The sequence below is a fragment of the Monodelphis domestica genome, chromosome 7, assembly GCF_027887165.1.
Source record: "Monodelphis domestica isolate mMonDom1 chromosome 7, mMonDom1.pri, whole genome shotgun sequence".
NCBI classification, from domain to species: Eukaryota; Metazoa; Chordata; class Mammalia; order Didelphimorphia; family Didelphidae; genus Monodelphis; species Monodelphis domestica.
Window position 1 is genome coordinate 158908458 of NC_077233.1, and position 26042 is coordinate 158934499.

Genomic DNA, 26042 nt, shown 5'->3' on the forward strand with positions numbered 1-26042 from the left:
TTTACCCTATCAGTTCCCCAATGCAAAACTCTTAAGATTATTAGTAGTTGAACAGTTATCTGTTATCATAAGAGGAAGTTTTCTCAATGGGGTAGAACAAAATAACAAAAGAAACACAAATCATTACTCAAAAGAGTTTGACAATGTACCCATTTAGGGAAAATTTAATTGACATGTATATAAGTTTTAGGGCAGCTAAGTCGTGCAGTGGATGGAGTACCCAGACTGGAGACGGAAAGTCTCATCTCTTGAGTTCCAATTTGACTATAGACACTTCATAGTTGTGTGACTCTAGGCAAGTCGCTTAACCATTTACCTCAGTTTCCTTATCTATAAAATAAGCTGGAGGAAATGACAAACCATCTCAGGATCTTTTCCAAGAAAACCCCAAATGGGGTCACAAAGAGTCAAAAACAACTGAAATGGCAATGACAATATATGGGCTTTAAGACAACATTTAATTGGTTCTTCACAAGAACCACAGGTAGCACATATATGATTAACTCTATTTTATAGATTTAAAAAATGAGGTTCAAAGTGGTTTAGTAATTTTTCAGTCACATAGCTAATAAGTGCCAAGGACAGGATTATAACTCTAATCTTCCTTTCTCTAAATGGAAACATTGCATCCACCTGGCCAAAGTCTTATATTTATCATTAGACTATTAATTGAGTTAAATTAGGAAAGGCTCATTACCATAATCTGACCACCAGGTAATAAACCTTCCTTTTCCCCAAAAAACAATTCATAAAACATCTACCAAGGCATTGCTACTGCCTCTATTAGTGGAGCAGGATTTTCAACCTTTTTGTCATGTACATTTCTGGCAGTCTGGTATTTTAATGCATTAAATGAAATCTACTATATAAGTTTACAAAGGAAATCAAAGTTTCATGAAAATAAAGACACTTTTTTTTTCTCTACTGAAACTCATAGACCCCCTAAAATTTATCCACAGACCTGTTCAGAATCCATGAACCTTTGCAAAAGAGCCAAGGGTTACACTGATGAAATTACGAATCTTTTGAAAACCTGAAGCAGAGGACTAGGACAGGGCCTTGATATCATTGATACAGGATTTCTTTCATTATAGAACTTCACCCAAGCAAGTCAAAATCTTCTCCATAGCTGATGAGAAGTATTTTCACATGTTTTTGTTTCGGGAATTTTTCCATTCCTTGAAAATTATTGAGGACTCCCTAAATGAACTTTCTTTTAAGTGGTGTATATTATACTTATCAATACTTACTGTATTACAAAATATTTTTTAATCTTTTACTATTACCAACAATTTTATCACTAACAATTTAGTATTACAACATTAAAACATTTTAGTGCTATTATAAAAATATTTCAGACCACACAGACCTCTGAAAATGTCTTCAGGCATTCCCAAATCATATTTAGAAAAGGTGTCAGATCTGTCTAAAGTGGAGGCATGATAAGCAACCTACAAAAGTCCTTAAGTGTAGCCTAAAACATATTAAAATATAATTGGGAAATGCTTAATGAAACAAAATTACAATATAATATAGATAATATAATTTTGTACTTTTCTAAGTCCATATGCAAATATTCATTTTCAGAAAGCTTGTGTTTTTTAATACACATTTCACAAATGAATTCACTAAATTGAATTGGAGCCATTGTCCAAAGGAGGCCAGTACTATGTCCTTGCCTGAACTATGTAGCCAAAAGCAACACTTTCTACAATATAAGTTGAAATTTATCAGGGATAAAAATTGAGTCATACACCTAGTTTAAGAAAAATCAGCTACACATTGGAATTTGTCCACAAGAGTATCACCAGGGCAGCAAGTTTAAAACCATCATCTGAAAAATTGTTACTTAGGTCAAGAATGTTTGTTCTGGAGATGGGATAACACTTTAAGTATTTGGAGAGTTGCTTACAAATAAGGGAGAAAACTGTTCCTTTTTTATTTCTAGAAAACCAAACTAGGTTCAATGAGACGGTAAAGAGAGATAGATCTAAATTAACTATGTATGTGATTTTCCTAAAGTATTGGCCTGACCATGCCAGAACTCTACTCAATACAACTCCAATGGTTCCAAATTACCTTTAGGGTCAAATGTTAGCTCTTCTCTTTAACTTTTAATATCCTTAACAACATGGCCCCAATTTACCTTTCCACTATTACTAGATATGCTTTCCATTTCCACAATCTATGGTCTAGCCAAACTGTTGTTCCTCATGCATGACATTCCATTTCCAATCTCTCTGACTTTGTACTGGCTGTTCTCCAATGCTTAGAAAGCCCTTGCCTTTTAGAATCCCTCTTTTCCTCAGAACTCTACTCAAGAAATGCCTACCCCATCATGTCTTTCCTAATGACCCTAAACTGCTAATTACCATCTCCCTCAAATAATTTACCTTGGATTTATTTAATTTATGTTGCTTCTCCCAATAGAATGTAAACTTTTTGAGGCAAATGATTGTCATTTCTTTGCTTCTTGTGTGTGTGTGTGTGTGTGTCTGTGTGTATGTGTGTGTGTGTAAACACTTTTACCTCATAAACAAAAGTGTGCCACTAAAGATTTTTGAGTTGACTAGTGGTATGGGCTTTACAAAGATTATTTTGGGAGCTGTGTGAAATTTTGATTAGAAAAGGAAATTAATTACTCTGCTGAGGTGGGAGGAGACAAACCCAAGAAAAATGACTTCTAATTCAGTAATTCTTCTAATTCTGGTCATGGGACCATAGCTCAAGGGACCCTTGAGGCCATCTAATTCAACTTCTTAATTTTTCTTTTTTTTTTAAGCCTTACATTCTTAGAAGTGAAACCAAGTCTTGATAAGAAGACAGAAGGGTCGTAGGTAGGGCTGGAAAATTGGGTTAAATGACTTGCCTAGGGTCATAGAAGTAGGAAATGTCTAGGGCCAGATTTGAACTGAGGTCCTCCTAACTCTAAACCTAGCATTCTATCCACTGAGTCACCTAGCTGCCCTTCCCTCTATTATCAATTAGTAAATGAGATATAAATGAATTAAGTAATCTATGAAAGGTCACACCAAGACTAAGTGCCAGAGCCAGAATTTGAACCTAGAATCTCTGGCTCTAATTCCAGTGCTCTTTATTGTATCATATTGTCTGGCTTGTTATAGGGGGGATAAATCACACAGCAATGCTCCTCTGTTCCTTCACTGGAGTGCAAACTGTGGGGACCATCCTACAAATGAAAACAATATGTTATTGCTTCTGATACTGCATGGCTTGAACTATCTTACCTATAGCCCAAGATGGATCCATTTTATGATGCACATGACTGAAAGCTTAATGTAACAGTGTACTTCAATGTCTCCCAACTGTCCAGAAGACACAGTCCAAACACCTAAATTTAAAACTTAAAGGCCTAATGTAAATATACCGCTCTAATTTTCTCCCTTAAACACTCCTCTATGAAATCTTGCATTCCAGCTAACTGGGCACATCTACCATCTCTTTGGTTTTCACCATTCCTTGAACATACAATGTCTTTCCTCCTCCTTTCTGTCCATCTTACTCTTTCTTCAAGACTCACCTCTTTTTAAAACTTTCTGTGACCTTCCTAGTCCATAGGATCCCTCTTTCTTCTCACTTCCAATACCACTTATTGTCCATACCATTTATTTGCTACTAATTCTGAAATGACTGAACAAATAGTACTTTGATTGATTAGTTATAGCCTTAAGTGCAAATAGATAAACATAGAGCCATGATCCCTAGAGCCCAACCCAAAAGACAAATTATTACGTGTAGACTACATGTTGGATTGACCATGCTTCAGGTTCATATCCCATCTAAGTGTCTACTCAGTCATTTTACTCAATAGCCTGCTGTCATTTCTCCCCCTTCTTGCCCACTGTTAAACTTTTCCCCAAATAAAACAGCCAATCCTGGTCATCACACCCTGCTATAGTCTTCATGTATTGCTTTTCCCTGTAAGAATATATAAACTCTATTATAGACAAGAACTCTGTTTTAAAAAAAATCTTTTTTATCCCCCAGCACTTAGCACACTGTACTGTAGTATGCACTTAATAAATACTTTTTCTTTCATTGTCATATGAGGAATTAGTCTTTAGAATACTTTTCAAAACAAAAGGCTGGATTTAATTTGTTTTTTTGTTTGTTTTTACTTGTTTGTTTGTTTTTTAATCCTGAACTTAACAAAAGCACATAAAACAAAGATTTCCATACATGTTTTAGAACAGAAGTAGAGACCGGCATAGGACAGCTGGGATCTCTATTATGTACAACTTGCTTTTTTCTCTTTAAGTATAAAATACATTTCAGTGTGTGTAATTTGTAGACCTCCCTGCTGAGAGAGTTGTTTGTAATGTCTTTCTGTTTGGATTTTATTTTCATTGTTCATGAAGTCCTAAAGATGTCCTGTTATTTTGATACACATTTCTTATCCTTTTCTTTTTCAAGGAAAATGCTCAACAGATGGGAATGCCTTTTTTGGTTGAGGCCCTCTTCTAAGGGGGCCTGTGTGGGACAGAAACATGCTTGCTCCACAATAGTTCTAAATATGTTAGATGTTGTTAGCATTTCTTAACCTATCCTCATTGCCATATGGATCAGTTACCAAAGCATTTCTACCTTCATAACAACTTTCATAAACATCCCCTTCTCTTCTCTGGCACTGTCACCACCCTGGGGTGGGAGAAGCCCTCACCCTTACATGCAAGGGCTATTGTAACAGCTTCAAGTCTCTTCCCCACTGCAATCTACCCTTCACTGAGCTATCAAAAGTAAATTTTCCTTAATCCTAAATTTGACCAGGTTAACTTCCTCTTCAACCCACTGTTTGGAATTCAACCCAATTCAATCAAATATAAAATCCACAATTTTGACTTTTAAAGCCATCATAACCTGGTCCATTTCTATTATATTAGTCTTCTCACTTCTAACTCCCCACCACATACTCTAAGATCCAGTGATCCTTGCTCTATTTTCCACCAGTCACTTCACCTTCTGACTTAGGACATTTTCACTGGTTTTTCCCCATGAATGGAATGCTCTCCCAACTCATCTTTAAAACGCAGAGTTCCTCACAAAGGTGAACCATAAGGATTAATAGATAACTAACAAACAAATATTTGACTACAATTTTGTTGTTGTTGGAGTCAATGTGCATGAACCCAGGCATTATTTTGCTGATCTCTTTGAATAATAACCTTTCTCATCTTGTCATATTTTCTATTATGCTATGCTATGCTATAATATAATAAATATATAAGTATATATTTATAGCATTATTTGATTACATAAACATAGCACCATGGGTTAACATACATTGTTGGAAATTTTCTTTTAATTTGCTATTATAAATAAAATAGCTATGATAATTTTTAAAAGAGCATCCTGGCTTTTTTCAAATCTCAGGTAATGTCTCATTTTCCTTAAGAAGCCTTTCTAATTATCCTTAATTTTAGTGCTTTTTTTCTGAGACTATTTCTTCCATACTCAATTATTATTCAGTCAATCTTCCATATATAACCTTTTGTGTGGAAATATACAGGATACTTAATTATTTGCATGTTGTTTCCCCTATTAGACCATGAGCTCTTTGAAAACTGGAATGTTCAAGTTCTTTCATTTAGCTCAGTGCTTTGCCTAGGATAAGCACATGAGAAATGTTTGTTTATTTGACGTAATCCCCACACTCCCATTTTTATCAGATTTAAATGGAATTTTTTTTTAAACTTGATTTCAAAGTCTTTGTTTCTAGCCTTGTGACACTGGACAAGTAATTTAATCTATCTCCCTCTAAGAAAAGGAGGCCTTTTCTGCTTTAAAATTCTAAGATTCTCTGATTTAACTGATGTGTGATCTCTACTACCACCTCCATAACAAGTACTCAACCAGCTTCTACTTGCAGAAGTTCTGTGAGGGAGGATTCCCTGCATCCAAAGATGTCCATTATACTGTGGGCATTACATTATACTTAATTACAAATGTTTTCCTTATATGAGGCCCAAGTCTGCTTCTCGTCAACTTCTCTCCTGCTCTCTGGTGCTCAACAGGGCAAATCTCATCCTGATTCCACATGAAACCTCTTCCAGTGTTTGAAGGCATAACATATCCCTACTAAACTTTCCTTCCACCCAACTCAATCTCACATGGCATGTTCTTCAGTCCTCTCAGCATCCTAATCACTGTCTCCTGGCTATATTTTACCTATTCCATAAAATCTGGTGTCCAGAACTAAATGAGGACACCAGATAGGACCTTAATGGGATAAGTATAATATAATTACCACCTCTCTCATTCTGGATATTATACTTTTTTAAAATAGAGCTGAGGATATCCTTAGGAGAAGGAAGGAAGGAAGGAAGGAAGGAAGGAAGGAAGGAAGGAAGGAAGGAAGGAAGGAAGGAAGGAAGGAAGGAAGGAAGGAAGGAAGGAAGGAAGGAAGGAAGGAAGGAAGGAAGGAAGGAAGGAAGGAAGGAAGGAAGGAAGGAAGGGAGGAAGGGAGGAAGGAAGGAAGGGAGGAAGGGAGGAAGGGAGAAAGGGAGAAAGGGAGGAAGGGAGAAAGGGAGAAAGGAAGAAAGGAAAGTATGTAGGGAGGGAGGGAGGGAGGAAGGAAGGAAGGAAGGAAGGAGGGAAGGAAGGAGGGAGGGAAGGAAGGAGGGAAGAAAGGAAGGAAGGAAGGAAAGCAGGCATGGAGGGAGGGTGGAAGGAAGGAAGGAAGGAAGGAAGGAAGGAAGGAAGGAAGGAAGGAAGGGAGGAAGGGAGGGAGGGAGGGAGGGAGGAAAGAACGGAAGAAGGAAGGAAAGGAAGGAAGGGAGGAAGGGAGGAAGGGAGAAAGGAAGAAAGGAAAGTATGTAGGGAGGGAGGGAGGGAGGGAGGAAAGAACGGAGGAAGGAAGGAAAGGAAGGAAGGGAGGAAGGGAGAAAGGAAGAAAGGAAGGTATGTAGGGAGGGAGGAAGGAAGGAAGGAACAAAGGAACGAAGGAAGGAACGAAGGAAGGGAGGGAGGAAAGAAGGGAGGAAGGAAGGAAAGCAAGGAAGGAAGGAAAGGAAGGAAGGAAGGGAGGGAGGGAGGGAGGAAGGAAGGAGAGAAAGAAGGAAAGAAGGAAGGAAGGAAGGAATGAACGAACGTAGGCAGGGAGGGGAAAAGAAACATAGTATGTTTTGGTCTATATCCAAATTCCATTAATTCTTTCTCTGGAGGCAGGTGGCACTTTTCATCATGAATAATAATGGCCTCAGAATCAGAAACCTCTATTCAAGTCTCACCTCTGACCCATTCTAACTATATAACTATGGGTGTACACTTAGCTTCTCAGGGCTCTAAATAACTCTCTAAGACTTTGTGATGCAGAGAAGGGCCTGACTTGCATTAAAATCATAAGTTCAGTACCTAGCAATAATAATAACATCAATACAAAATAATACTTATTCAGGTCACTGTAAAAAAACCCAAGTAACCGAATCATTATTATGTTCAAATTCACTATAGCATCTTGTACCTCTTTCTTCCACTATTTATTCTTGGTTTTTCCATTTAGTAATCTTAATAATTAAATTGAATTAGTTAAATTTAGATAGTTTAACTTATTAGTTACTAATAATAGTAACCAAAATTTATCTGGCATCTTAAAGTTTATGAAGATCTTTACATAACGTGATAATGTCTGAGACTTATAATAACCTCATGAGGTAGGCACCACAGGTGTTACTAGCCTAATTAATTAACTTTTCCCCCACTAAATGAGGAAACAAAGGCTCATGAACTACCTCCTTTGTCTCCTAACTAATATGTAACAGAGTTAGGATTTGAACTAAGGTCATCCCAGCTCTGAATTCAGCACTCTAACATTGCCTCAAATTCAGAATGTAAAACTCTTTTTAAGTACTGGGCTTGAGTCTGTGTTTGGGGTAGACAAATATTGAGCCTTAAAAATATTAATGTGTTTGTCTTGGGCTTTCAGGTATCTTCTGGGAACCTCATCTCAGTCCTGTTTTATAGGGCAGGTGCTATCTACCCATGTTTTTCAAATGAGGGAACTGAAACTCCATGAGACTGCTTGACTTGTCTGGTCCCAGGAAATGGGGAAGGTTAAACTAGGATCTTGATTTTCTGATCCCTAGAAAGAAACATGGATATCTGGCATTTTTGCTTTGCTTATGAAGATTTTAATGTAATTTGAAAAGCTGAAAAATTGTAACTTGAGTAAAATAATTTATAAAGCTTCATATCCATGATAGCATAATTCTTTCATTTCCCATTGCTAAATGTTTCAGTTTCCATTACCTTCTCCCTTCCTGGATAAAAAGAGCATCTTGCATGTAAGGAAGTTTAAAATGATATTATGATAAAAAGGCAATTTTCCATTTTAAGGAGATAATTGCTCAGCTAGGTCATTGAAAGTTTCTAGCAATCCCAGAAGTTCATTAAAAATTCAGGTCAAGATTTATTTAGTTTTTACCAACATGATATTTCAATTAAATACTTAGCTTTGAATAAGATTTTTTATTCCTTGTCTGATAATTAATCAGTGAAACAGGTTCACTTGTTAGGTGTCATACAATAGGGACTCATGAATATATAAGAGAATTTATGGTATCCTAGGGAAAATGCTACAACAGCAGTTGCTAAGAAGCATGGTTCCTGTCTCAATTAAATCATAACCCATGTTTGCTAAAGATTATGTCACTAACACTAGAGGAGATGGACTGTTTTATTTCAGCAGATAATTTTGAACCTCGACCCTATGCTCTCTGGAGCTCCAAAAGTTCAACTTCTCAGTAAATCTACCAAGGACAATAGTTCATTGTCCTTGTTCAATTGAGTCTATTGTTCAATAAAGAAAACACTAATTCTCCCGGTAAGCCTACTCCTTTTTCCTTCAAATAACCTCTGAAATAAAGGTAAGATTGGAAAATGAGGGTTGAATCTAGTAGCCGGTTCCCAAATCCCCAAAGGCTGTTCTATTAAAGATAGCATGGCTAGGTGAGAGCAGGTTATCTGATGAGAGTTTTGCAGTAGTACAAATTCTGTGTAACCAGTATTTTTCCTTCTTAAGAACAAATCCTGAGTTTCTTATAGTCTAAACTTCTCAAATGATTCTCTTTTTAAACACTTACCTTCCATCTCAGAATTAATACTAATTATTGGTCTCAAGGCAAAGGAGCAGTAAGCAATAGGGATTAAATGACTTTCCCAGGGTCACATAGTTAGGTCATATTTGAGGCCACATTGGAAACCAGGACCTCCTGTTTCTATGCCTGGCTTTCAATTCACTAACGGCTCACTCAAATGATTCTTATTGGGATGACTGCTGACTTCTATCCTACTCTTTCACATATTCCAATTTGCATTATTTGAGACACCCTGTTCCAATCTGATTTGTCTTGGCATTTGTTTCTATCTACTCCATCCACTTGGCATCTTGGCTGCTTTCCTCTACATTCCCTAGACCTACTCCTCTGATTAAGGATTAATATGAGTAATCTCTGATTGGGACATAGAAATATTCACCTCCAACCCAGCTGGTTATGAAACCCCTGAAACCCACTTCAAAGCAACGGGATGAGAGAGGTACCCAAAAGACAGTTGATGAGGGAGTCATCACAAAACCTAAAAAAAAATATACTTCAAGAAAAGCCTTTTATTCTTAAAATAACAGAAAGAAGTTGTCTTTGCAATTTATTGCCACAATAGAAGATCATTAAAGGGGAATTTGCAAACATTTTTCTTTTTTTAATTTTATTTGATTAATTTAGAGAATTTTTCCAGGATTACAAAAATCATGTTCTTTCCCTCCCCTCTTCCCAACCCCCTTCCATATCTGATACACAATTCCACTGGGTTTTACATGTGTCTTTGGTCAAGACCTATTTCAATATTATTGATATTTGCACTAGGGTGATCATTTAGGGTTTATGACCCCAATCATATCCCCAGGGACACATGTGATCAAGCAGTTGTTTTTCTTCTGTGTTTCTATTCCTACATATTTTCCTCTGAATGTAGTTAGTGTTCGTTCTCATAAGTCCTTCAGAATTGTCCATTATCATTGCATAGTTTCTAGTAGAGAAGTGCATTACATTCGATTGTGACACAGTGTTTCAGTCTCTGTGTACAATGCTCTCCTGGTTCTGCTTCTTTCACACTGCATTAATTCCTGGTGGTCATTCCAGTTCACATGGAATTCCTCCAATTCATTATTCCTTTGAGCACAATAGTATACCATCACCAACATATACCACAATTTGTTCAGTCATTCCCCACCCAAAGGGCATTCTCTTATTTTCCAATTTTTTGCCACCACTAAGAGTGCAGCTATGAATATTCTTGTAGAGGTTTTTCCCTTATTATCTCTTTGGGGTACAAACCCAGCAGTGCTCTGGCCAGATCAAAGCTTAGACAGTCTTTTATCGCCCTTTGGGCATAGTTCCAAATTGCCCTCCAGAATGGTTGGATCAATTCACAACTCCACCAGCAATGAATTGATGTCCCATCTTTGCCACATCCCCTCTAACATTCATTACTTTCCTTTGCTGTCATGTTAGTCAATCTGGTAGATGTTAAGTGGTACCTCAGAGATGTTTTGATTTGCATTTCTCTAATTACAAGAGATTTAGAACATTTTTTTGCATAATTATTGATAGGTTTGATTTCTTTATGCAAAAATTGTCTTTTCATGTCCTTTGTCCACTTATCAATTGGGGAATGGCTTGATTTTTTGTACAACTGATTTAGTTTTTTATAAATTTGAGTAATTAGACCTTTGTCAGAGGTATTGGCTATGAAGATTTTTTCCCAACTTGTTGTTTTCCTTCTAATTTTAGTTGCATTGATTAATTTAATGTAATCAAAAGGATTTATATTACATTTTGTAGTGTTTTTTTAAAAATCTTTCTTGGCATTAAAATCTTTCCTTTCCCAAAGATCTGACAAGTATACTATTTTGTGTTCACCTGATTTACTTATAGTTTCCTTCTTTATATTCAAGTCATTCATCCATTCTGAGTTTATCTTGGTGTAGGGTGTGAGATGTTGATCTAAACCTAATCTCGCCATTACTGTTTTTCAATTTTCCCAGCAGTTTTTATTAAATGCTTGATTTTTGTCCCAAAAGCTGGGATCTTTGGGTTTATCATAGACTGTCTTGATGAGGACATTTACCCCAAGTCTATTCCACTGATTCTCCCTCCTGTCTCTTAGCCAGTACAATATTATTTTGATGACCAATGCTTTATAGTATAGTTTGAGGGCTGGTATGGCTAGGCTACCTTCCTTCACATTTTTTTTCAATATTTCCCTTGATATTCTTGATTTTTTTGTTCTTCCAAATGATCTTTGTTATAATTTTTTTCTAATTCAGTAAAAACATTTCTGAGTAGTTTAATGGGTATGGCACTAAATAAGTAAATTAGTTTGGGTAGGATTGTCATTTTTATTATATTAGTTCATCCCACACATGAGCAATTAATGTTTTCCAATTATTTAGATCTAGTTTTAATTGTGTAGAAAGTGTTTTGTAGTTGTGTTCAAATAGTTCCTGTGTTTGTGATAGATTCCTAAGTATTTTATATTGTCTAGGGTGATTTTTCAATTGAATTTCTTTTTCCAACTCTTGCTGCAGAGATGTGTTGGAAATATATAGAAAGGCTGATGATTTATGTGGGTTCATTTTGTATCCTGCAAATTTGCTAAAATTGTTGATTATTCCAATCGCTTTTTGCTGTATTCTCTAGCATTCTTTAAGTAGACCATCATATCATCTGCAAAGAGTGGTAGCTTGGTCTCCTCATTACCTATTTTAATACCTTCAATTTCTTTTTCTTCTCTAATTGCTACTGCTAGTGTTTCCAGTACCATGTTAAATAATAGAGGTGATAATGGGCATCCTTGTTCCACTCCTGATATTATGGGGAATACTTCTAATTTATCCCCATTGCAGATGATGTCTGCTGATGGTTTTAGATATATACTGTTTATTATTTTTAGTAAAGGCCCTTCTATTCCTATACTTACTAGTGTTTTCAATAGGAATGAGTGTTGTATTTTGTCAAAAGCTTTTTCTGCATCTATTGATATAATCATGTAATTTTGTTGGCTTGCTTACTGATATGGTCAATTATGTGGATGGTTTTCCTAATATTAAACCATCCTTGCATTCCTGGTATAAGTCCCACTTGATCATAATGAATGACTCTCATGATCACTTGCTGGAGTCTTTTTGCTAGTATTGTATTTAAAATTTGTGCATCTATGTTTATTAAGGAAATTGGTCTCTAGTTTTCTTTCTCTCTTTTTGACCTAGCTGGCTTTGGAATCAGTACCATATATGTGTCATAAAAGGAATTTAGTAGAACTTCTTCTTTGTAAATTATGTCAAATACTTTGTATAGTAATGGGATTAGTTGTTCTTTGAATGTTTGATAGTACTCACTTCTGAATCCATCAGGCCCAGGGGATTTATTCTTAGGGAATTCTTTGATGGCCTGGTTAATTTCTTTTTCTGATATGGGATTATTTAAGTATTCTATTTCTTCTGTTAATTTAAGCAATTTGTATTTTTGTAAATATTGATCCTTATCATTTAGATTGCCATATATATTGCAATATACTTGGGCAAAATAGTTTTTAATGATTGCCTTAATTTCCTCTTCATTAGAGGTGAGGTTTCCCTTTTTGTCTTGAATACTATTAATATGGTGTTCTTCTTTCCTTTTTTTTATTAAATTGACCAGTACTTTGTCTATTTTATTTATATTTTTCAAGATACTAGCTTCTAGTCTTATGTATTAATTCAATAGTTCTTTCACTTTTGATTTCATTAATTTCTCCTTTAATTTTTAAGATCTCTCACTTAGTTTTTAACTAAGGATTTTCAATTTCTTCCCTTTCAAGCTTTTTGATTTGCATGCCCAATTCTTTGACCTTTATAGTCCCTAATTTCTTAATATATGAGCTCAAGGATATAAATTTCTCCCTGAGTACAGCTTTGTGTACTGAGTACTGCATCCCATAGATTTTGAAAGGATGTCTCATCACTGTCATTTTCTTCAATGAAATTATTGTTTCTATGATTTGTTCTTTAACCAGTTTTGGAGGATCATATTATTTAATGTCCAATTAACTTATGATTTGGCTCTCCATATACCCTTACTAATTATTATAATTTATTGTATTATGATCTGAAAAGTTTGCATTTATTATTTCTGCTTTTTTTGCACTTCTTTGCCATGTTTTTATGCCCTAGTACATGGTCAATCTTTGGAATGTAACATGTGCTGCTGAAAAGAAGGTGTATTCCTTTTTGTCCCTATTTATATTTCTACACATATCTATTAACTATTTTTCTAAGATTCCATTCACATCTCTTAACTCCTTCTTTTTTATTTTTTGGTTTGATTTATCTAGATCTGATAGAGGAAGGTTCGGGTCTCCCATTAGTATAGTTTTACTATCTATTTCATCCTTGAGCTCCATGAGTTTCTCCTTTAGAAATTTGGATGTTATACCATTTGGTGCATGCATTGTGTATACTGCCTTTCATCAGGATGTAATTACCTTCCCTATCTCTTTTAATCTGTTTTATTTTTACTTTGGCTTTGTCAGATATCATGATTGCAACTCGTGCCTTCTTTTTCTCAGTTGAGGCCCAATAGATTTTTCTCCAGCCTTTGATCCTTATTCTGTTAGTGTCTACCTAACTTGTATTTGTTAGGATTTTTGGTTTCTAATTCACTGTGCTATTTGTTTTTGTTTAATGGATGAGTTCATTCCATTCATATTCAGGGTTGTAATAAACATCTCTGTATTCCCCAACATTTTAATATCCTCTCCTACTTCTGCTCTTTCTTCTTTTGCTATATCTGTTTAAACCAGTGGTTTGCTTTTAATCAGTCCCCTTAATCCCCAACCTTATACTTTTAATACCCTCCCTTTTTATTCCCTTCTTATATTTTTTAGTGTTTATTGAGTTCCATTCCACACTCTTTCCTCCTTTTTTGTACTCCCCATCCTTGGTTTTTACCTTATTACTTTCCCCACAGGGTAAGATAGATTTCTATACCCCAATGAATATAGATGCTCTTCCCTCTCAGAACTGATTTCACTGAGAGCGAGGTTTAAGTATTTCATATTAGGACTCTCTTACTCTCCTTCTTATAAAATCATCCTTCCCATGAGCCTCTTTGTGTGATGTCAATTATCCTATTGATCTTATTCCTTCAAGTTTCTCTTGGTGTCACATTCTATTCCCCACTCCCTTTTTCTTTTTTTTTTTTGCATATCATCTTAGATCACTTATTACCCCAAAATTTACCTATGAATAATTCTTCTAATTACTATAATAGTAAATATAATTTTTGAGAGTTACAAATAACATTTTTCATATATTAATATAAACAATTTGCTCTTATTGAAACCCTTAAAGAATAAAATTTAAATAAAAAATAAAACATCACCCACCCTTTCCTCTCTCTTTCTTATTTACCTTTTCATATTTCTCTTGATCTTTTTGTTTGGCTATCAAATGTTTCACTTAATTCTGGTCTTTTCCTTACAAATAATTGGAAATCTTTTATTATGTTGAATGCCCATATTTTCCCCTGGAAGTATATAGTCAGTTTTGATGGGTAGGTGATCTTTGGTTGAAGACGCAATTCTCCTGCTTTTCCGAATATCATATTCCAAGTTTTGCAGTCCTTTAGTTTGGAAGCTGACACTTGTGTGATCCTGATTGGTGCTCCTTGATATATGAATTGTATCTTTTTGATTTCTTGTAAAATTTTTTCCTTGGCTTGGAAGCTCTTAAATTTGGCAATTACATTTCTAGGGGTTGTATTTTGAGAAATCAGGGTAGAGGGTGTTCTATGAACTCTTTCAATGTCTATTTTGCCATCTTGTTCAAGAATATCAGGGCAGTTTTCTTGGATAATATCAAGGTTTCTGTTTATTTCTGGGTTTTCAGATAGACCAATGATTCTCAAATTGTCTCTTCTAGACCTGTTTCCTTGGTCAGTCATCTTTTCAGTGAGACATTCCGTGTTTCCTTCTATTTTGTCAACATTTTGATTTTGCTTTATTAATTCTTGTGGTTTTGTGAGATCATTGTCCAATTCTGGTCTTTAAAGACTGCTTTTCTGCTACAATCTTTTGATTTTCTTTTAAGTTTGGTCTATCCTACTTTTCATGGCTCCCAGCTGTTTAATTTTGGTCTCTAATTTATTTATCATTTCATTTTATTTCTGGGCTTCTTTCTCCAATTGGGAGTTCCTGCCTTTTAAAATGTTATTTTATTTTTGAACTATTTCCCACTTTTCTTGCCAATATTCTTCCATCTTTTTCATAAGCTCCAATTTAAATTCTTCAAGAGTTTGTGGCCAATTTCCATTTTTTCAGGAAGGTTTGAGTGCATTTATTTGTTCATCTTCTTCTGCTATTTCCTCTGTAGTCTGCATTTTTCCTCCATAAAAATTATCCAAGGTCAACGTCTTCTTCTTGTTCTTCTTGGTGTTGGCAAGTTGTTTTTCCTTGGCATTTTTTGCCATCACTCTGCTGGTTTTTCCTTCCCTTTGCAGTCAGAAGTCTGAGTAAGGAAGGGTAGACTCTCTGTATACGGAGCTAAGGAGTGAGGTTTTTGCCTGAGGCCACCTCTCGAGTCTCTGGAGCTTCTACTGGTTACAGATCTTCTCTGTGCTATCTCCTTGCCCAAGGTCTGAGCTCTTCCACCTGCTGGGGTCTTGAATCCAGCTGCTCTCAGGGGGTAGGTCTTTTTTGGTCTCAGTTAGGTGCCAAGGACCTAAGGGTGTCCCTCACTTGTTCACCGATTCTCGTGTGCTGACTCTGAGTTTAGTTCACTGGCTCTGTAGGTCAGGTGGGGGAGAGTAAATCAGCTCAAGTTTTGGTGGAAGCTTATTCCCCTCTCCCATTATAGTGTGGAAATGCCCAAATCCCATGTATCTTCAATGCTGAGCCCTACTATGGAGTCCCTTTGTTCATATGAATTTTAATTTTTTTGGCCTTTTGAGGTAGTGTATATCAGTAGGTGATGAGGAGAGGTAGATTCCCGTGTCTAAGCTGAGCCATGTTTACCCAGAAGTTCAGTTTGTAAACATTTAGAACGAAAAGCTGTGATTCCTAAAAGTCCATATAACTTCATCAGGAATATCAATTTTCTTTTCTTTTCTTTTATAAAGTAACAACTTGTAGGTAGGAGAAATTTTATAGACACAATACATACTTAGATTTCAGGAAATTATTTGACAATTTATTATGCTATAATTATGGATCCAAAGGCGATACGAATGATATAGTTAGATAGATTGAAAAATATTGAATGGCTACATCTAAAAAGTTGTTTTTAATGAATTGATGAATCTAGGAAAGAGGTCATCTAATTAATGAAGTACCCAAATGATCTGTGCTTGGCTAAGTGCAGTACAACACCATTCTCAATGATGTGGATAGACAATAAGCATTGTTACATTTTCTGAGGATATAAAGGAATAGCTGAGACATAAGATAATGGAGAACCTGGATCCAAAAGTATCTTAATAGATTAGAACAATGGGCCAAAAAGAATATGATTTTTGGTATTACATTTTATTTTATTTTCCCCTATAACATGTAAAAACAATTTCCAACATTTCTCAAAGAATATTGAGCCCTGAATTCTCTTTCACCTTTCCTCTGCTGCAACCTCTACCCCTCACAAGATGTTAACAATAAGATGAGTTTTTTATAAGGAAAAAATAAAGTTCTACAGTTGAGTTTGAAAAATGAACTTATTAACATAGGAGCAGCATAAAATTTAAGGTGGCATTGCTATTTAAAACACAATTTCTTTTCTATTATTTAATATGAAATACTCATAATAATGCCTCCCTGCCTTTTTATAGCACTTTATGGTTTTCAAAACATTTTTATGTTCATAATTTCTTTTGAAACCCACAGAAATCTAGTAGACAAGAGAAGAATTATCTCCTTTTGCGTAAGGAAAATAAATATGGAGAAAGGGAAGGAAGGGAGGAAGAGCAAAGGAAAAGAAAGGAGGAAAGGGAAGGGGGAGGGAGGCACTTATTTAGTCCCTACTATATACTAGGCACTGTGCTAGTTACTTTATAAATATTATCTCATTTGATCCTCACAATAATTCTAGGGGTTAGGTAGTATTATTACCTTGACTTTACAGGTGAGAAAACTGAGGCAGATAGAGATTAAATGGCTTGTCCCTGGTTTCACACCTAGTATCTGAAATAGGATTTGAATATAGCTCTTCCTGACACTAGATTCAGTGCTGTGTCCACTGTACCACCTAGTTAAGGAGACCAAAAAGAATTTGCATTTATCACATGGGTAGTTAGTTATAGACTCTTGACTAGAAATCAGTCTTCCAATTTCTAGCCCAGTGCCCTTTCCAGTATATACTGCTCCGTCACAAATGTGGTAGTATGAATTTTGATCAAATATATATATCCAGAAGAGTAAAAGGAGAAATTTTTTTCACATATACTATAGAGTGGAAGAATGCAAACAAACATGCAAGATGTTTGGTAAATAAGGAGATGGAGAGAAGGAAGACAAAACCAACTAAGAAGTTGGGAAGGAAGAGACCAATGATTTATATTTAAAGTGGAGAAAATTGTGGAAACCGAAATAAACATCATAAATCCTTCCTAAAAACTCAGAATACTAAGAGGATGCCTGGTATTAAAAAAAACACTTTAGATTTTTCATTAAAATTTTTTTCAATTCCTGAATCTCTTAACTATTCACAAAATCAGTTTTATAAGATTATTGACTTATGCTTAACAAAACTTCATCTTCAAATAAAATTTCTCTGTTGAGACTTCTCAGATCATTCCAATCACAATAGATTGATATAAGATGCTCTTAATGGAGGGAGAATCAACAACCCAAAACCGTCCTGATGCGTTTGATGCTTGGTGTCTTAAGGTAATATAATTATACAGCTTAATAGAAATGGGTGTTTACAATGAAATACTACCTTACTGAGACTTCAGGATCTTTGCTGGAGGTACCTCTTTCATAATGAGATGCTTTAGTCAATAACTAAAATCTCTTGGTTTGGATTCAAGCTAAATTCTTTTAATACAAAATTAATACCTAGGATTTATGTTGTATTTTCAGGCTTGTAAAGGTCTTTAGAAATAGAATATCATTTGATCCTCACAATAATCCTGTGTGAAATAGGTGATATTACTTTCCTTATTTTCCATGAGGAAACAGGCTGAGAGAGGTCAAATGGCTTGCTCAGCATCACAAACATGGGAGTCAGAGTAATTGTTCAAGTAAAGATACTTAGTAGTTCTGTAATCAAGGAAAATTTAGTTATGTCACAACTATAATTGTCAGCCTTATTGAGATCTTTACAATAATAATCTAGTGGAGCCAAACATATGAATATAATCTGAGTTGGAAAAAGGAGCCAAAGTGTTCCTACTTTCATGGAGTATATAAAAAACATCAAATGTTTGAGAACTTTTTTGGGTGCATTATAAGAACACTGTAAATTTCCTTATTGGTAATATATGCAAAGATGGAAACATATCTAGCTCTTAGCCAGCCTTTTATCTAGCTTACCTTGTTCTGTTCAGATATGTATTGTATATGTAAAGTTTCCATGGCTCTGATCATTGCTTGCATGGCAGTAAATATATTTTGATAAACCAGTTTTGTGAAGCCTTTTCTATCTTCATCTGAGTAACCAGATCCATGAATAATCCTCATTTGTTTGATAAAGGTGCTTTTCCCACTTTCACCAGTACCTTTAAAGATAAAAAAAAAAGACCCAGTCAACAAAAGTTTCCAAAACAATACAGCTCAAAAGGACTGAGATATAAAACTTCTTTACTTTTAAAGTCCTTTCATAATCTACATATCAGCTACAATAGTTCTTAGAGAATGTGAAGTTGTCGAGTTGGCTACTTTAAGAGCTTTTCATTAGTTTTGTTAGGTCGGTCCTTGCTTCATTAGTGCTCCCTCTTTTAATAATAAAAATGATGACAATAATATTATTAGCATTTTATATAGCATTTTAAAAGTTTGCAAAGCACTTACAAGTATTACAATATTCATCCTTACAATAACCCCGTGAGGTAGGTACTGCTAGAGGCAAAGTTGGAGACAAGAATGGACTGCATTCTAGACATACTAGACAGTGGCAAGTCTTCAAAAAATGCACTGAGTGAAGATATTTTTCAGGTGTCAGTCCCTTAAAGAGGAAGGCAGATTAATGTGATAGTGCTTCATCAGCCAATCTTTCCACTGGATCTCATGTGACACAAGTCCCAAGATCTGTTTTGTAATAGAAACCCACTTTAGCCCAACCATGTATCTTCTATAGTTAACTAAAATAAATTGTAAATAGATAATCATGGGAAACTCCTCCAGTGTATCTAGACATGCCATTCTAGCTCTCTCATCAGCAAAAGCTATTATAAGAACATGTTAGTGGGAAGACGGGCTTCCTGACATAAGTCGAATTCCCAACTGCTTTTTTCCTTGAGTTTTTCTTCCCTGAGCACAGGTCAGGGGGAAATGAACTTTCCATCTCCAGCAGCTATCTTGTAAGTTTGAGAGTTTAAAAGCTATTATATTGACTGTTAGCTGCATGTGGAAAGTGATTAGTTTAAGAGCATGCTTTTCTGAGAAAAGCATCACTACTGATATTATGAAGCACACAAGAGATCAAGGAGAGAGGTTAAGGATCTATATGGACAGGGATATTTATAAAAGATATCTTTGAAATAGCAAAGAAATACCAGGGGGAAATAGATGCTATCATTTGGGGGAATGGCTGAACAAACTGACTTTTATAAAATGATATGAAGTGAAACAAGCAGAATCAGGAGAGCAATTTATATGTCAAGAACCAAAAAATGAAGAAAAACAATTATGTAAGACTTCAGGTCTCTGTTAAAAGCAGCAAACAATATTGACTTCAAAAGTCTGATGAAGAAATATCCCTCTCCTACCTCTTCACAGAGAGGTGAGAAATTAGAAATACAACATGAAAGATGAATTTTAAGCCATGAGCTGGATGGGAACGTAAAGACTATCTAATCCAAACTCTTCATGTTATAGATGAGGAACTAAGGTCAAGAAAAGTTAAGTCCTTTTGCCAAAGGATATATCCATAGTGTAAATTTAGCAGAAATAGTATTTGAACTCGGGCTTTATTTTATTTGAAATTAATTAATTAATTGAGAATATTGTTCCATGGTTACATGATTTATGTTCTTTCCTTCCCCTCCTCCCACCCACTCCAATAGCCAACACACAATTCCACTGGGTTTTACACATGCCATTGATCAAGACACATTTCCATATTATTAATATTTTTATTAGGGTGATCGCTTAAAGTCTACATCTGCAATCATATCCCTATCTACCCATGTAATCAAGCAGTTGTTTTTCTTCTGTGTTTCTACTTCCACAGTTCTTTCTCTGAATGTGGATAGGGACTTTCTCATAAGTCCCTCAGAATTGTTCTGGATCATTGCATTGCTACTAATAGAGAAGTTCATTACATTTGATTGTGCCACAGTGTATTCATCTCTGTGTATAAACGTTTTCCTGTGAACTCAAGATTTTAAAAGTATTTTATATTTTCCATATGTGTTAATGTCTTTTAAATCTTTGACAATTTCTAAAGTTATAGAAATAAATAGTCCTAAAACTGCTAACCTAGTTATAAACTGAGTAATAGAGATCCTGTTACCCACATTTTGGGGAAAATATGGGTGTAAATTATATTTAAGTTCTGTTTTTGGTTATTTCCCCAGAAATTCAGGATAGGGCAACATTTTAGAGATTAAGAGAAATCTGATTCTTTCCTAGACAAGAATGAATCAAAGTCCATATGAAAGTAGAGGAAAGTTTTATAGAAGAGAGTAAAAATAAGACATTGGGAACAAATTACAGAAGGACAAATATAGAAGGATCCTACCAGCATAAAGGTTTTCTGACATCCAAATCCAGTACTCTATCCACTATGGATGCTATTTCTTGAATGTATGATTAATTTATACTGAAAGAGATAATGTGAAGGGTTAAGGTACAAATATAATCCCACAGTGTTTTTCCCACAATGAGGCAATATTTGAAGTACAAGTCCAGAAAAGAAAGGCAAAAGGAAACCAAGAAGAATGCAGAAGGGGAAGGATGATAGAAGCAAAGAGGGAAAGAGAAGTAGACATCCTCAAATCCTGTCTATCAGTCAGTCCCATAGAACCTGAGAGTGCTTGGAGGAGAGACTAAGGGAAGGAAACATCCAAAGTTTCTCCCTGAATTGATTCCTGAAGGTCTCAGGAGTGAGGGTGGTTTGATGGGAGAAAAGACCAAGGGAAAGACGGGGGAAAGACAATTCTATTGGTAGTTCTTCCCTATCAGTCGCTCCATGAGATTTGAATAGAGAGGTGAGAAATGATGAAGCTATTAATCATTTTTTGTTATATGCTATTCACATGGATGAATATAATCATGTTAAACATTTATTTTTAGTTTTAAGATTTCTTAAAATGTTTAAATTTTCTTTTTAGTTATTATTTTTTTTGAATCATCCTTTATTTCTTTTTTTTTTGAAAAATTTATTTAGTCAATTTAGAACATTATTCCTTGGTTCCAAGAATAATATTCTTTCCGTCACTCCTTCCTATAGCCAACATTCTATTCCACTGGGTTTTACATGTGTCCTTGATTAGAACCTATTTCCATGTTGTTGATGTTTGCACTAGAATGATCATTTAGAGTCTACATCCCCAATCATATCCCCCTCCAAACATTTAATAAAGCAGTTGTTTTTCTTTGGTGTTTCTGCTCCCACAATCTTTCCTCTAGATGTGGATGGTGGTCTTCCTCATAGATCCCTCTGAGTTGTTAAGGATCACTGCACTGCCACTAATGGAAAAGTCCATTACATTTGATTGTGCCACAGTGTATCAGTCTCTGTGTATAATGATTTCCTGGTTCTGCTCCTTTCACTCTGCATCAATTCCTTGTGGTCATTCCAGTTCACATGGAATTCCTCTGCTTTATTATTCTTGTGAGCACAATAGTATTCCATCACCAACATATATCACAATTTGTTCAGCCATTCCCCAATTGAAGGGCATCCCCTCATTTTCCATTTTTTTGCCAACACAAAGAGTGCAGTGATGAATATTCTTGTACATGTCTTTTTCCTTATTATCTCTTTGGGGTACAAACCCGGAAGTGCTATGGCTGGATCAAAAGGAAGACAGTCTTTTAGGGCCCTTTAGGTATAGTTCCAAATTGCCCTCCAGAATGGTTAAACCAATTCACAACTCCACCAGAAATGCATTAATGTCCCAACTTTGCCACATCCCCTCCAGCATTCATTACTTTCCTTTGCTGTCATGTTAGTCAATATGCTAAGTGAGAGGTGATACCACAGGTTTGGTTTGATTTGCATCTCTCTGATTATAAGAGATCTAGAACACTTTTTCATGTGCTTCTTAATAGTTTTGATTTCTTTATCTGAAAATTGCCTATTCATGTCCCTTGCCCATTTATCAACTGGAGAATGGCTTGATTTTTTGTATAATTGATTTAGTTCTTTATAAATTTGAGTAATTAGACTTTTGTCAGAGGTTTTTGTTATGAAGATTTTTTCCCCAATTTGTTTCTTCCCTTCCAATTTTGGTTGCATTGGTTTTGTTTGTACAAAACCTTTTTAATTTAATGTAATCAAAATTATTTATTTGACATTTTGTGATTCTTTTCTAACACTTACTCGGTCTTAAAATCTTTTCTTTCCCAAAGATTTGACATGTATACTATTCTGTGTTCACCTAATTTACTTATAGTTTCCTTCTTTACATTCAAGTCATTCACCCATTCTGAGTTTATCTTGGTGTAGAGTGTAAGATATGATCCAACCTAATCTCTCCCATATTGTCTTCCAATTTTCCCAGCAGTTTTTAACAAATAGTGGATTTTGGTCCCAAAAGCTGGGATCTTTGGGTTTATCATAGACTGTCTTGATGAGGCCACTTACCCCAAGTCTCCTCAACTGATCCTCCTTTTTGTCTCTTAACAAGTACCATATTGTTTTGATGACCACTGCTTTATAGTATAGTTTGAGATCTGGGACTGCAAGGCCACCTTCCTTTGAATTTTTTTTCATTATTTTCCTGGATATCCTTTATCTTTTGTTCTTCAAAATGAACTTTGTTATGTTTTTTTTCTAATTCATTAAAAAAGTTTTTTGGTAGTTCAATAAGTATGGCACTAAATAAGTAAACTTGTTTGGGTAGGATTGTCATTTTTATGTTAGCTTGTCCTACACATGAGCAATCGATGTTTTTCCAATTGTTTAGATCTAATTTAAATTAATTTGTGCCCAAGTTGTGCTTTTTTTGAGGCTCTAGTTATATATATATATATGGAGAGAGAGAGAGAGAGAGAGAGAGAGAGAGAGAGAGAGAGAGAGAGAGAGAGAGAGAGAGAGAGAGAGAGAGACATAGATATAGATATCATCACTTCTCAACTTTTGTCTAGAATGTCCCTGTTATCACAATAGCTCTTTTTGTTGGGTTATTACCATTTTTTAAAAATTCTATCATTCTTCCAGCCTACTTCCTACCTTAGGCTTTATTATAAGGCTGAGTTTTGTTCTTTTCTGGAAGAGGGAGGGAGATGATGCCTGAGTTACTTCTGCTACTGCCTTTCTGAGGTATTAAGTATTGGTGATTCCAGGATGTCCAAGATAGTTCATTGTGGGGACCAGAAAATTTTCAGTTCTCTGATACAGCATAAAATAAGCAAAACTATGAAAACGCTGTACACAGTAACAGTAATATTGTGGAACAATCAAATGTGATAGACTTTTCTAATAATAGCAATACCATAATTCAGAACAATCCTGAGAGACTTATGACAAAGAATTCTATCCACCTCTAGAGAAAGAACTGTTGGAGTAAGAATTCAGAAGGAAGCATATGGCTCATCATTTGTTTATTTGGGTATATGTTTTAGAGTTTTGGTTTCATAAGATTATTCACTTACAAAAATAAACAATATAGTAACGTGTTTTATTTGATGTATCATGTATATAATCCAGATTATGGCTTGTCAATTCCAGGATGGAAGAGGGAAGAAGGGAGGAAGACAATCTGGATTGTATAACCTTGGAAAACTCATGTGGAAATGTTTTATTAAAATAAAAAAAAATTTTAAAAATAAAGAATATGAAGAAAAAAATAAAATAGAACATTTTTATTTTTCCCAAAGTTGTCTGATCCAGAACAAAATCTGTTGTCCCCTAGCCTGGACTATGCAATATTTTGACTTGGATTTGGAAGTGAGCAATAAACTTATGAGGAATACTTCCTCTAGATTGTTAGTAGACTGCTACTGGATTCAGCCACTGTCAGTTAGCTAGAAGGCAGTGCTGATTTCAGAGTGATAGAACTGTAGGTTCCCTTCCCTTCAGTGTGGGATTCCTGTCATGGTTACTCCTCTGTAGGATTCAAACTATCCTAGAAGTTGGAATTGACACTATTCCTCTTCTAGGGCTAATTACTTCTGCACTTATTCCTTGCTAGGTACAGAGCCTCTTAGAGCCCATGAGTGCTCCTCATTCTGAAATACAACCCATAAATGTGGGTCCTTCCTTAGTCTACCCTAGATCTACACTGGGGAGTGAGCAAAGAAGATGTCAGTTAGCCTTAATAGTCATTCATTCAGTAAGCATTATTAAAAGTCTAATATACGCTAGATACCACACTAAGCATAAGGGGTACCAAGAAAATCAAAGACAGTCCATTCCTCATAGAGCTCACAATCTAATAGAACTGGTGTCTATTACCATATCTTATACAAGGTTAGCCCCTCTATGTGCTGTATCTAGGACTTCTTGCATTGGTACACAGCCTATCCCTCTACAGGAACACTCAATATAGTGCACTTCTAGCCAAAGCTGATCCTTAGTGTCTGCAGATATGGGTTGAAAAATGACTTACTGTGACTATTTTTTCATAAATTCCCCAATTAGGATTCTGTCTGGTAAATTTTTTAGATAATTTAGAAGGAGTTGGATATAGTTGGGGAGGAGGTAAGGAACTCCCTGTACTTCTTCCTGCTATTTCATCATCTTGGATCTGTCTTAATTACTTTTTATTATAAGTTTCCTAGGTTCTTTTCAGACTACAGGACTATCCTTTCGTTTGTAATGGCAGGAACCAGAACAGTATTAAACAAGGAATTAATTAAATTCAAGACAAGTGCCAGAATTTGTCTGTTTTAAGGAGTAAGTCATTGTTAGACAAGGAGTGACTTTTCAATATTTTTAATGAATATATACAAATAGCTTAAAAATTTATTGAACATTACAGAGTTAATTGCCTTAAACTTTTGTATTCAATTTGATTCCATAATAGTACATGTTTAGTTTTGTTTTTTAATGGAGCCTATGCTATTCTATTTATCTCTTCCAGTACAGGCTCTTTGACCTGCTTACTCACAAAACAAACTTGCCAATGTTATCTTTTCTATAACAACCACAAATACAGACACAAAGGACTGTAAGTAACTCTAACCTTGGAAGAAGTTTCTTGAAATATGTAAAGGGAAATGGCAAAAAAGAGTCGTCATCTTGTTAAATACAAATATGACCGAGAAAAATTCTTAGATTCAAAAGGAATCATTTTTAAAGGATATTTGGCTGCCTACAGTGAGTTCAATGAGGAAAACAAATAAATACTTTCATTACACAAAAAAGTGGTCTACCATAATGATGTCAAACTCAAATAGAAACATGCCACTGAACTTTATGTATGGACCCCTGCAGGTCCTATACTGACTTAGAAAACTACATATGTTTTATTTGTACATATATTTACATATAAATACAACACATTAAAATTGGATAGGAACTTCCGGTTAAGATGGCGGCTTAGAGAAAGCTGAAGTTCAGATCTCCGGAAAACCCTTCCCGACCGATCTCAAACTAGAAGCTCCTAAGGCGCCGAAATTCAAAACGATCAACAGCACAGACCCTGGGAACCCTCCTCCTGGACCTGGAC

The 26042-nt window shown here is 35.3% G+C and overlaps 1 protein-coding gene across 3 annotated transcripts in view; it reads right to left on the reverse strand.

The window, feature by feature from the left end:
- Positions 1–26042, reverse strand: part of LOC100011567 (guanine nucleotide-binding protein subunit alpha-14) — a 320344-nt gene that overhangs the window by 138315 nt on the left and 155987 nt on the right. For all 3 annotated transcript variants that reach the window (XM_001362344.4, XM_007499012.2, XM_007499013.2), the window contains exon 2: positions 18577–18761. In XM_001362344.4, the coding sequence (XP_001362381.1) occupies positions 18577–18761 (185 nt within the window). The remainder of the gene's footprint in view (positions 1–18576; positions 18762–26042) is intronic.